Raw genomic sequence first — 13,079 nt, 5'->3', positions numbered from 1 at the left:
ATCACACACAGTCATAAAAATTTATAGGGGTCCTCTCTATTTTAAGGTTTTTATTATAAAAAAAAAAAAAAACTAAATGGTTACACCACCTGAATTTAATCTGGTGGATAAAAGCTTTTCAAATATTAATCATATTAATATTTAAGATTATTCTGCACTACTCATGCAAGATTTCATTTTTCAAGGATTTCAGCTTTTACTTTTTTTTCTTTTTCGTTTTTTACTGTGTCTTGCCAGTTAAAATCACATGACATTTTTTACTTTAAGCCCAAGAAAAATATCAAAATGACTTTCAAATCAGAAACTGAAAACATGTTCATCATAGAAGAGCTGACCACCAAAAATCAGCTTATTCGAAAAATCTGACAACACAAAAAACTGTGTTTACATGAGACTTGAAATCATCACGTTATTCTCTACTTTTGATGTCAAAACATAAACAGGCATATGCACAACACTTCTGCAAATTGGATAAGTCCGTAAGAATGGTGGAAAAGGATTTTACATGCAGAGCAAAATCAGGGTAACAGGCAAAAATCTACCTGTGCCCAACAATTTATGCTTAAACTGTTTATAATGTTACCCTGATAATGGAAACCCATTTAAGGTGCTTAAATGGCCTTACACATTGTCAACTAATTAAGCTTAACTGGTGTAAAAACTTGCATGTAAACACAGTAATTGACACATCTGTCGGTAGCTTTTGGAATTTCTGTTAATCTGCCAAGCGGCCACAAATATCAGATCAGCCTTTACGATTATCTCAAAAATTGGCCAATTAATTGGCCTAGCCAATTAGCAAACATGCAGTGCTTCAATGTCAACAATATATCATCGTTTACCATGTAATACATTGTGAAAAACCATTGTAATGCTATTTCAGCTTCTGCTGTCTAAGTCTGAGGCATCAATACTCTGACTGTAGTGTTTTGGAAGTTTATCTAGACACACTTCACCCTCATACATCTCAGTATAAATCTGTGACAGCACTGCTGCCAAGATGGATGTCTCCAAAACTGAAGGTATTTTCACACAAAATGTCATGCTTTCTTTCTAGCTGATTAGAACTTCAGTTTGTGTGTGTGTGTGTGTGTGTGTGTGTGTGTGATGGGGGGTAGAGAGTTAAATTGCAAATTATGTATGAAAAAGATTGATCGAGTATGTATAAAAACACATGGCCATAACATTGGGTAATTTGTTTTTCAGCAGTGACCAATGACAAATTACCCACCTTCTGAGTAAATCTGGCTACCTTTTTGCAAGACATTTTTCTGGAACCTACTTGAAATATTTTCAATACTGATACATGTGAAATAGCAGTGGCGGGGCGGGGGGGGGGTTGGGGGCGGGGGGACACATCTTCATCCCCACCACCATGAAAAAGCCTAATTTTAAACTATAGCAGGTAACAAACATTGTGGGTATAAAACATTGTGTTTTAGCCTAATTGAACACCAAGATGTTCAGAATTTTCCCAAAACAGTGCAATCCTACAAAGGTATGCAACGTGCATTGCAAGTAAACACCTTTACTGCCATTTTTACCAGCTTATCCAGTGAGCGCAAGTGTTGCGCAATTGACTTTAGGTTTTTAACGTTAAAAGCAAAGAATAACCCATTTATTTCAAATCTAATTTAAAGAAATATTCTGGGTTCAATACAAGTTAAGCTCAATCGACAGCATTTGTGGCAAAATGTTGATAAAAAAATTATTTTGACTCATCCCTCGTTTTCTTTACAAAAAGCAAAAACCAAGGTTACAGTGAGGCACTTATAATGGAAGTGAATTGGGACCAATTTTTGGAGAGTTTAAATGCAGAAATATGAAGCTTATAATTTTATAAAAGCACTTACTTTAATTCTTCTCTTAGAACTAATGTATTATTTGAGCTGTAAAGTTGTTTAAATCGTAATTTTTACATAAGTTTTAGGGTTTGTTTACATTACATCGTTATGGCCTGAAATTGTAAAATTGGCTCTAACTTTACACATAAAAGGTAAGTAAGCGATTTTATCACACTAAAATCATGTTAACACACATATTGTTTATGTCTTATGGCTATACTTTTCACTTCCATTGTTAGTTCCTCACTGCAACCCAGATTTTCTTTTTTTTTTTTTAAAGAAAAGGAGGGGCAAGTTAAAAAATTTTTTTTTGGTAATCAATATTAGGGGTACAATTCATTTCCTTCTAAATCCCCCCAAAAAACTATGCCGATGCCATACAGATTGTGTTCTGCAACAATTTGAAACCTCAAGCCAAAATACTAACTGCTATTGTGTGGCATTTTATGCATTCTCTCATCTCAAACATTCCTAAAACCAGGTTGTCTAAAAATATTTTGCTCTGACTGCCTTTTGCAGCATTGAGCCTGACAGTATATGGCTCTCATCTATCCACGCACATTTTCTCTTGAAATCCACCATGCTCACATGTGGAAATGAGACTTGAAAAAAAAAAAAAAAAAATAACTGGCCCGAAGGGGCCCAGAATGTGGCAAGGATCCTCAAATCCCCATCTCCATGCATCCTGTGGCATCTCTTGTCCTTAGTACTCCCTAGCCTTATCTTGTGAAAACAGAAGGAATTAGATGTATTTGCCCAAATGCAGTGCTATGTAATTGAAAAGCCACTAGTCTTGGTGGGTTTCCATAGAAACCAGCAGGTAATAGAGTAGTACCTCTTCCTCCACATTTCCACCCCAGTGTGTTACAGTTTCTGCCCACTAGCTCTTTAGAGAGACGGACTGACCTACTAAAATATGCCGATTGCTGCCAACCTTTCTCCTAATCCAGTTCTCTCTGCTTGCACAGCGCAGAAAAGCCTGACACAAAGGCCAAAAGGAGATGGCCTATTTCGTGTTTTTTGCCCCATGCTGTGTCACCATCATACGCTTGGCGTATACCATGCTGCGATAAAGCGCTCATTCACAGCGATCACCGTGTTCTTCGGTGAACAAAATCAGCTATTAGAGAGGACTTAAAAACTATTTCTCATGATACTAAGGGGTTTAGTCATACAGTCTGGCCACATCGTCAATATTTCTCATTTTGCTTTCTTATTAAAGTGGCTTACATGCTTTTATATTCCAAACACTGAGCATCCTTTTGGGCAAATACATGAATTTTACATTTGAACACATTAATCATGTGTGCACATTTGTGAAGCCATGCCATTACATTTGAAACATTGCAAGCACCTGTGAAATGTTTCCAAACCACATACAAATCACACATGAAAATACATGTGATTTTGTTTTACATGTAATCATACATGTAATTTTAATCACATGTGATCAAACTAAAGTTGCATTTGAGTATTGATATTTGCAAATTTGAAATCACAGCCTGATCTCATTATTATTTGAAGTTATTCACACATAACATTTTCACATACATTTTTGCACATTTGGATAGATAATGAAACGGACATTATGGAAGTATTAACAGCATCTAAAATGTAAAGGCTTTTGCGTATTAATAAATATATTTGTATAGTTACATTTGTACTTGATGTTTTACAAATATTTTAGATCCCTTAACCCTAACCCTACCCCAAAACCTAACCACTTTTCAGTAGGGATGTCATAAAATATCGATTATTGATCAACACATTATTTTATTGATATATTTTTAAGTCCTCGAGATATTAAAATTAGCTGACATTCAAATTAGAAGCCTAATTTGCCTGCTTTCCAATTTACTCAGTTGGCCTTCTATTGAACAGTCTGGGAGACTACAAGAGGGTGATATAACATTTATCGAAGCCGTTCGCACGTAGGAAAGCACAGGTATCACACACACAGGACGAGTTGATGCATCGCAGCAGATGGCAGTCCAAAGTTACAAAGGTTTTTTTACTTCAAGAATTAACATATTGACAATGACGAGTTTGCAGGTTAGTGAATGAAACTGGTATAACTGCGCAAACTGAACGATTAGAAATGGTGACGTTTATTATGCAATTTCTCCGTATGTGGCCTTGAATTGGTCTTTCATTCAAGCTGTCAAAACACAAAAAGACATACTTGTAACTAAAAATACGTTGTGTAGGCTCTATGAAAGATACATATAAACAATAGATCATCCAGTGATGGCTAGAGTAAATCATTTTTGTCCTTTGATAATGATTTGGGTCAAATTTAATGGAAAATAATTCGAGTTGCATTCCAAGGCACTGCAGAATTTTTATGCTGAGCATTGTCGGTGTGTGCTTACCGTCTTAGAAAATAATTGTATTGGGGGCCTGAGTAGCTTAGTCAGATGCTGGCTACCACCCCTGGAGATTGCTAGTTCGCTAGTTCGAATCCCAGGGTGTGCTGAGTGACTCCAGCCAGGTCTCCTAAGCGACCAAATTGGCCCGGTTGCTAGGGAGGGTACAGTCACATGGGGTAACCTCCTCGTGGTTCCTATTATGTGGTTCTTTCTCGGTGGGAGTGCATGGTGAGTTGAGCGTGGATGCCGTGGTGGGTGGCGTGAAGCCTCCACACGCGCTATGTCTCCGTGGCAACGCGCTCAACAAGCCACGTGATAAGATGCACGGGTTGACGGTCTCAGACGTGGAGGCAGCTGGGATTCGTCCTCCGCCACCCGGATTGAGGCGAATTACTATGAGACCACAAGGATTTAAAAGCGCATTGGGAATTGGGCATTCCAAATTGGGTGAAAAAGGGGGAAAAAAACAAAACAAAAAAAACAAAGAAAGAAAATAATTGTATTGAATTTTAGAACGCGCCATGTCCTCTGCCAGAGGCATCCGGTGAACGACCACCTTGAATTTACCCTGCTGCTCACACTTTACCAAAGTTGTGTTGAGAAACATGTTTGAAAAGACAAAGAGCAGCTCTATTTATATCTGAAAAAAATCTCGATATATATTGATAATCATCGGGAAAATCTTCAGATTATCAATGCGTGAAAAAGGCATCGATCCCAAGTCTACTATTCAGGTAGACAAATGTGCAGGAACAATAATTGTAGTTACAATATAATATTATATAGATATTTTTATTTATTTTAACATGTTAAAACTGAGTCTTGGTTAAAGTGATGGAGTCCTTCAAGCACAAGAAATCACACAGAACAGAATGAAACCGTTATAATGTCAAATTAGGAAAATGCGTCAACTTCTTTGATCTCATTGACAGTGTTGGGTAAGTAACTAAAAAAAGTAATCAACTACAAATTACTTCTCTACAATTGTAATCATACTTCTTTACTGATTACTTGGTCGAAAAAGTAATCACATTATTAATTATTTTATGTTTAAATTACTCTTCAAAACACTTTCATAGAAACGCTTAATGGATTCAAAATAATGTCAATATTTCCTTAGTTCCAATACTTCCAATAGTTCACACAAACAGACATACATATGAACACATTAATTCATATTTTAAATGTATTATACATAAATAAGATTATTCTAGAAATGTGTAACCCAAGTAATGTACAAAAGTAATTACCTCATTTGAAAGTCAGTAACTGTAATCTGATTACAAGAATTTGAAATGCAATGTTACACTACTTTTTTAACTAAAAGTTACAGTAACTAATTACACTGTAATCAGATTACACCCAACACTACTCACTGATTATAAATACTATAAAATCAACAGATTAATTCCATGAATTTAATATTTGTGGATTCAATAAGGATTCTTAAATATTTGCAAGTCTCTAAAGTTGTTCATATGTAAAATGATTTACATTTTAGATGCTGTCAATATTGTATGTTTCAGTCTATGCAAATATAAGTAAATGTATGTCTGTTAGAAGCACACTTACAATAAGAATACCTACATTTGTACTCAAGAGATAACGTTGGAAACTATGTCACTGCATGTCAAGTGTTAAAAAAACACACAACAATTGTGAAAATGACATAAAATTCCGGTGTATTTTCTGATAGGTCAAATGCTAACAAAAATCCCCATGAAGGCATCATCTTCCCAGTCATCCTATTCTGTGCTACTGAAATAGATCCTTGATGTGACCCAGATATGCTGGACAGTGGCAGCCTGTATCTTGGAGTTAAAATGCCATAGTCACTAGATCCAGAGTGCCATCCTTACACAGTTCGACCCAAAGCTTAATTAGTTTCACGTTTTAACCGCAGCCAGAGCTTTGGGATCTGTTAATATAAAGAACTGCTCTGAACTGATAAGGGCATAGAAGGTCTGCTACTGAGAAAACCCAAACAAGCACCCTGACTGTGGTTAAAAGCATCTGTTTCAGCAGTGTAGTCAAAGAGCTGGAGATTGTGAAAGATATTTGAACCACAAGCTGTGCGAAAAACCCCAATTTATCAACCTTTTTGTTTCATAATCATCGTGAGAGCTCTTACTAAATAAATTAGCTCAGCTGGGCATTGTAGGCACGAATAACTTACAGTATGTCTTAGATGTGGTTAAGTCTGTGGCCTGAATAGAAAGCCCATAGGATTTGGTGAAGATTTTTTTTAAAAACTGTTTCCATGGCACTGTTTCTTCTCTAACATCATATAGAGAGTGAAAAATAATCAAAGACTTACGATAGCACGCGCTCCATCCTTGACCCAGAGGACCCAATAATCTCTCCAAGAGTGCAGAAAGTCTGGCCGAGGAAGGACTGTAGTAGAAGACAAAACAATGAAGGTAAATCATATAGTTCTGTGGGTTAATTCCTTCAAAGACTCAAATCAGCAGTGACAGACCTGTCTGGAAAATCTCAGATAGATGATATGAGGACTCACCTTAAATACTGCATGTCACTGAGTATAAAGACAGGTGAGGCCTTGCTGATGAAACTCTAAGCAATGGAAGGGGTGAATCAATGACAAGGCAATGCATACAAAAAGCAAGCCGGGAAAAAAAAATCAAAACAAGACAAGACAAGTACGACAGACCATTTCATGCAGTTTTAAAGGACACTGGGGGTTTGTGCTTTGAACTCCTAACAAAAAAATAATGTGACACATTCGCATTTTTTTTTTTTTTTCAAAGAATGAGAACTAAAAAAACAAATTGCATTCTCTTTGTAACTTCTTTTGGCATGACAGAAAACAAGCAAAGGATGAATAACACTCAATTACAACTTGTACCTTCTGCCATCCACGTCCATTGTAGCAGAGAAGACATCAAATCAAAGTGTGAATTTGTCGAGACAACCGAGTAAAACTACAAGGTCTATTCATTAGCACACAGGAAACACCATGTGAGACAAAGTTTGCTTACATGTTTTGAGATGTTTGAACTTCTAGAGTCCACATTGTATCTAGGTCAAATAGGCAAAAAAAAAAAAAAAAAACAGTGAATTTTACATATTCATGCACATCTCTGTGGTTTTGCATAAATACCACATAAAATCAATGCAGCACTACGTCAAAAATGTATAAAGGGTGAATCTCATAAAACAGAACGTGACCAAATAATCGAAACATGAAATAAGTATTTTTCATAACAAATATTAAACCTCATACTTTTAAAATGTTTTACAATGTTACATTATGAATGTAACATTATGAGAATTTCGGGGGGGAAATGTGCTCACTTGTCATGAAAATAATGTCAAAATTCTCCCAAAAAATGGCTCTGCAAAAAAAAAAAAAATTCTTTCGATTTTGGGCTGAAATGTGACAGAAAAGCGCGGACAACCACTTACACGTCAAACCGAAGGTTCTGCTTTTCTTCGAAGAAGTAATCCAAGACAAACTTCCTCACAAAGTCCGGGTTGAGAGTGTTGTCAATCACTTCTGTTCGACCAAACTAAACAAGAATGAAAGATGCAACATTAGATTAGATGCTTTCATGGCAAGATACTGAAATAATGATATAGTCATAATCTAGCTACTGTACAAATACAGTTTTATGGTACATTGTTACACTTTTCCAAGAGCAAATATGTAACATAAGGATGTTTAATATCATAAACCATTTTTTCCTGATTGTCCCTTCTAAAACACAACACTATCCTCTTATAGAAATATAGGAGAAAAAAACATTTCGATTGAAGTAAATGGAAAACATTATAAATTAGGTTAATATTAATTAATCAACTGTAAAACACAATTTCTGTCATCATTTACTCTCCCTTATGTCGTTTCAAACCCACATTATTTTCTTCTGTGGAACACAGAAAAAGTAAAAATGATAAAATGAGAAGAATTGGGGGCCTGGGTAACTCAGAGAGTATTGACGCTGACTACCACCAATGGAGTCACGAGTTCAAATCCAGGGCATGCTGAGTGACTCCAGCCAAGGATCCTAAGCAACCAAATTGGCTCGGTTGCTAGGGAGAGTAGAGTCACATGGGGTAACCTCCTCGTGGTCGCTATAATGTGGTTCTCGCTCTCGATGGGGTGTGTGGTGAGTTGTGCATGGATGCCGTGGAGAATAGCGTAGGCCTCCACACACGCTACGTCTCCGCGGTAACACGCTCAACAAGCCACGTGATAAGATGCGTGGATTGGCGGTCTCAGACGCGGAGGCAACTGAGATTCGTCCTCCACCAGCCGGATTGAGGCGAGTCACTACGCCACCACGAAGACTTAGAGTGCATTGGGAATTGGGCATTCCTCCCCTCATACAAAACTATCATATGGCTACAGTAATAAACTGTTAATTGATTAACTGGTAGTTTACCTTACCATGTATGTTGAAAATGTATATTTTATTTAAAAAAACAATACATATAATTTTAGAGAAAGATATTGTAATATGAGAATTTCCAGTGGGAATTGTCAAAATGTCAATGTCAAAATGCTCCTAAAAAAATTAGTTTTGCAAAACATTTATTTATTTATTTGTTTATTTGATTCTGAGCTGAAATCTTACAGAAAAGTGTTTGAGTTTGTGTAGACAATACATGTAATTGTACAGTAATATATATACAGCATCCTTTAAATACAAATGTCTTTAGAAGTAAAAAGTATGATTTATCTTATAAATAAATGTGAAAATGTATATAATGTAATGTTTAACAAGACAATACATGTACTTTTACAGTAAACTATTATTAACATTATGTTGATAATAACTGGACGTTCCCAGAAGTCCCTGCATGACTCGTCACATTTAATTATATTTAATTGAAATATTTATGTTTAATAATATTTATTATTATTATTAATTTGTGTTACATTTATGTTGTTTAGTTAATGCTTATTGCATTATTTTAGTGTCACATTTTGTGGCCTATTGTATGATATCCCGTACTACCTGAAACAACCACAGCTGCCAGTTTTACCCTAAATTTAACAGGATATTTTTTAGTGTATGGAATAAGGCATCTTGAACAATCTTTAAAATTTCTGCTTTAGTGTTCCACAGAAGAAAGAAAGTCATACAGGAACAGCATGAGGGTGAATAAATGACGACAGAATTTTATTTTTGGGTGAACTTTTCCTTATAAATGCATACAGTTTTATAACACAGAAGGAATAGCTGATGTGCCAAGGGATGTTACCATGTTCATTACAGTTGCTATGATCATATTTTCATGATCACAAGCGAAATTACCCTTCAAATTTCCCTTCACTCATCAGGCTCAAAAGCAGCCTGAGCTCTGCGTGAATGTGGAGCAGGAATAGCAGCTCGCAGTGTGACTCTGAGCTCGTACAGCTTCCTTTCAATACACACATCCCTGAAGCAATCAGACAGTAATTCCCAATGGGCAGGAGACCTCGATGGAGCTCACTGACGGCATGGAGTAATGAACTATTGATTCTGAACTCAGATTCAGAGCCAAGATCATGTTCTCAACACCCCAGACACATAATCCCACCTATCAACTTAGTATCCACGCTTTCCATTATATGCTCGTGGAGAACTTACTGAAGGCGATCAGTCCTTGACTAAAGATTCAGTGACCGCTGGTTGCTACATTATCTGTTTAGGGCAGCGGGCTGTTTATAATGCAGTTGCTATGCATGGTTTAGGAGATACTTATAATGGGAGTGGGCACTTGAGTGTTGATATGCATGCGGAAAAAGCCATTGGTCCAGATACACGGTGGATATATAAAAGTACAGTGAATATTTCATGATGCCATCTGGAAAGCGAGATATCTCTAGAGAAGTCTGGGGTGTGCGCTGCATTCCTTATAATTCCAAAGGCAACCTACTGTTTTTTCAATACTCAATATGAAACTTTCACCGAGAGTTGTTTCAAATCACGGTAAAGTGGTTTGACACAATTAGTAGTGCAATTTACAGTTCTACCAATAGGGTCGTCTAAGGGTGATTTAAAACAGAGAAATGGAGAAAAATCCATACACAGAGTTTTTTACAGTATAGAATTCACCGGACATTTTTCAGATGGTTTTAATTCATAGCCAACAAAAGTTATGTTCAGTATTTCAGTCAAGCAATGCCTTAATAATACATAATTGTTTTGCTTAAAGACTTTGGAACAATTTTTCTGCACAGGCATTGAACAGAGAAGAGGACAGAAAATATTACATAAGTCCTTAAGAGAAGAAAGAGCACTTGAGTGGTTGATATAACATGCTTATTTTACACCTAGGGTGTCATAAATAGATACAAGCTTATATGGTTAAACAAGAGAGCGTGTAGACGTTTCTGAATACTCGAAGTACTAAAGTATTACGATCTATAATTTCAACCATTCTAAATGAATTTTTATTCAGAAATCTGAGCCGAACATCAAAATGTTCATGTGTTTACAGTGAATTGCCCTTAAAAAATCCCATTATAGTCACTAACAAAGTATTAATCCTGAATGTTTTATTCCTTTTTGTTATCAAATGCTTCAAATCATCTGTGACATTATGGTAATAATCAAAATATGTTTAAAAAAAGAATAAGTGGAATAGGAAATGGTTTATGTTAAAAAAAAAAAATGTAGAACATGGTAGGGATGGTGTTGATGTGTTATGCACTGTTATCAATAAAAATTCATAAAAAACAATATTATATGAAAGTTTAAAAATGCTATTCAAAGCAACATACTAATCAAAAGTTTGATTTAAGTTGAATAATGACTCAAAATAAGAGTGTTACATTTTCCCTATAGATAATAATATAATATAATATAATATAATATAATATAATATAAAGGTAGATTGTTGATATTGAAAATAATTTAGGATTTTGCTGCATAATATGAGAATACAACCATATACTGTATTCATATCTTTTTTATTTTTTTAAATGTCACCATCCTCTTTGATCTTCAGTATGTTTAAACAATATCTGGTAGCCCAACTGTCTGTCTTCCAGCTAGAGATACTTCTGAGTTGCCAGACTGTTCTCACTTTAAAATCGGAATCAGTAGGTTGACTTTTCTTTATCTAAAATCGTCTTGTGCTTATCGAAATTCAAAACACTGCCCCCATTGGCCAATTATAGCGTTATTGGGCATTTGGGCACATGTTCGATTTTTCCGGGTGAAATGTCCACGGAGAGGCCCCAAAAGCGAGTTGTAAAGCGAGTTGTTTTCAGCTGTACAGGATGTGAAGAGGAATGCATATTTTATGAACTTTACCCCTCAACCCAAACCCCAAACCTAAACATAACCATCAGTGGAGTAAAAATGTAGCATTAGGGGAGAACATGCAACCTCTGAATCGCGCTCGTTATTGATTATGTGACTACGACTACATCCTGGTATCAATGTGGGAGGCGAGCCTGGGTCTCGCATGCTGCTGACGCCTATACACGCTTGAGCTGATGCAAAAATGTCTGATGGGAGATGCCGCTTGTCAGTGAGTCGGCATAATGTGGCCGATCCTAGGGTACTGGAACTTTTGGAAACAGCATGCCAACTTCCTGTGTGAAGTCCGATGTTGGAGTTAAGTCTCTTATGTTAAGTTTTAAATAAACTAAGGCCATGTCCACTTACACGTTTTCATTTGAAAATGCATACATTGCTATTTACTTCTTTTATCCACACTAGATTATAGAATACTTATTCCTCCACCGGAAACTGAGCTTTTCTTATTCTTTTGAGAACATATTCCCATTAAGATTCAGTCTTATGAAAGAAATTGCATTAGCATTCTTTTAGGATTTTTTGACAGATGGAATATCGACTGATAGATACAACAATCTGATAATAAACTGAAAGAATTCCAAGAACTTCATGGTGGATCACAAAAGCACAACAATGGCTCACATCAATATAACTGCTAAATGACAATTGCTCCTAAAGCTGTGACAAATGGACCATGTAAATTGATAGCACAATTTTACAAAAGGCTAAAAATGAAAAGCAAACAAAGGCAACACAAACATTTCTGAGCACCATATTTTCTGTTTATGCAGTCTACCATAAAATGCATACTAACCTCTCTCCACTCTTTAGTACCAATCCCTTGAATGTACAACACAACAACTGTGAAGAGAAATGGAAAACATAATGGTCAGGCACAGAGAGAATAACAGACTGAACAAAATAGTGAAATAAACAAAGAAACACTCATTACAGTGCATCTTAAAACCTGCGCACACAGTCTGCTTCCTTAAATGAAGCTAATTGAGATGATGCAGCAGAACTGAGGGGAAGCTCTAAACCATCTAAATTAAGAAATTGCTTGGAGAAGTGCTTGTTTTATTGGATGTGACCAGTATGGAGTATTAGTTGCAACTCCAGCCCACTTTAAGTCTAAGCGTGTAGGTGTGTAGGAGCAGTAGGTGTGTGAATCCAACTCATCAATAAATTTACTGAGTCATTTAAAAAGGAGTCCAAACAGGAAATGCCCTGGCTAAAAAATGGACTGCATCTCCAAGGGTGGTAGTTCAGGTAGACGCCAGAAACTTTTTGACAAGAAACAATTTGGTCCAGCAAGCTCTTGGGGAATCCTAAAATTTGGATATAAAGAACTTGGGACTTGAATGGTTGCTCTCAAATCACAAAACGATTTGTGGAAGAGCCAACAGTCATGAATCTTATTGAAAAGCAACAGGAGGGTCATTCTCAAGAAATAGTGCATTGGTGGAATATCACAAGGGGACATGTCCCTCCCAACATTCAGTTGGTTAACAAATTTGGGTTTTTCGATGGCCGATTGTTAAACAACTACCCTCAATCTTAAATATGTCAGCCTGATCTCATAAAAAATGGCATGACTGTGATGTCATGTT

The 13,079-nt window shown here is 36.2% G+C and overlaps 1 protein-coding gene across 1 annotated transcript in view; it reads right to left on the bottom strand.

The window, feature by feature from the left end:
- The window catches only part of LOC127419914 (copine-9-like), a 66,610-nt gene that overhangs the window by 38,638 nt on the left and 14,893 nt on the right, over window positions 1-13,079 (bottom strand). The window contains exons 3-7 of the mRNA XM_051661732.1: window positions 12,284-12,330; window positions 7,640-7,743; window positions 7,213-7,252; window positions 7,080-7,082; window positions 6,531-6,607 (exon numbers count right to left, since the gene is read on the bottom strand). Coding sequence (XP_051517692.1) covers window positions 6,531-6,607; window positions 7,080-7,082; window positions 7,213-7,252; window positions 7,640-7,743; window positions 12,284-12,330 — 271 coding nt within the window. The remainder of the gene's footprint in view (window positions 1-6,530; window positions 6,608-7,079; window positions 7,083-7,212; window positions 7,253-7,639; window positions 7,744-12,283; window positions 12,331-13,079) is intronic.

The sequence above is a fragment of the Myxocyprinus asiaticus genome, chromosome 29 (assembly GCF_019703515.2).
Source record: "Myxocyprinus asiaticus isolate MX2 ecotype Aquarium Trade chromosome 29, UBuf_Myxa_2, whole genome shotgun sequence".
Lineage (NCBI taxonomy): Eukaryota > Metazoa > Chordata > Actinopteri > Cypriniformes > Catostomidae > Myxocyprinus > Myxocyprinus asiaticus.
This window is presented reverse-complemented; position numbering and strand designations above follow the sequence as displayed.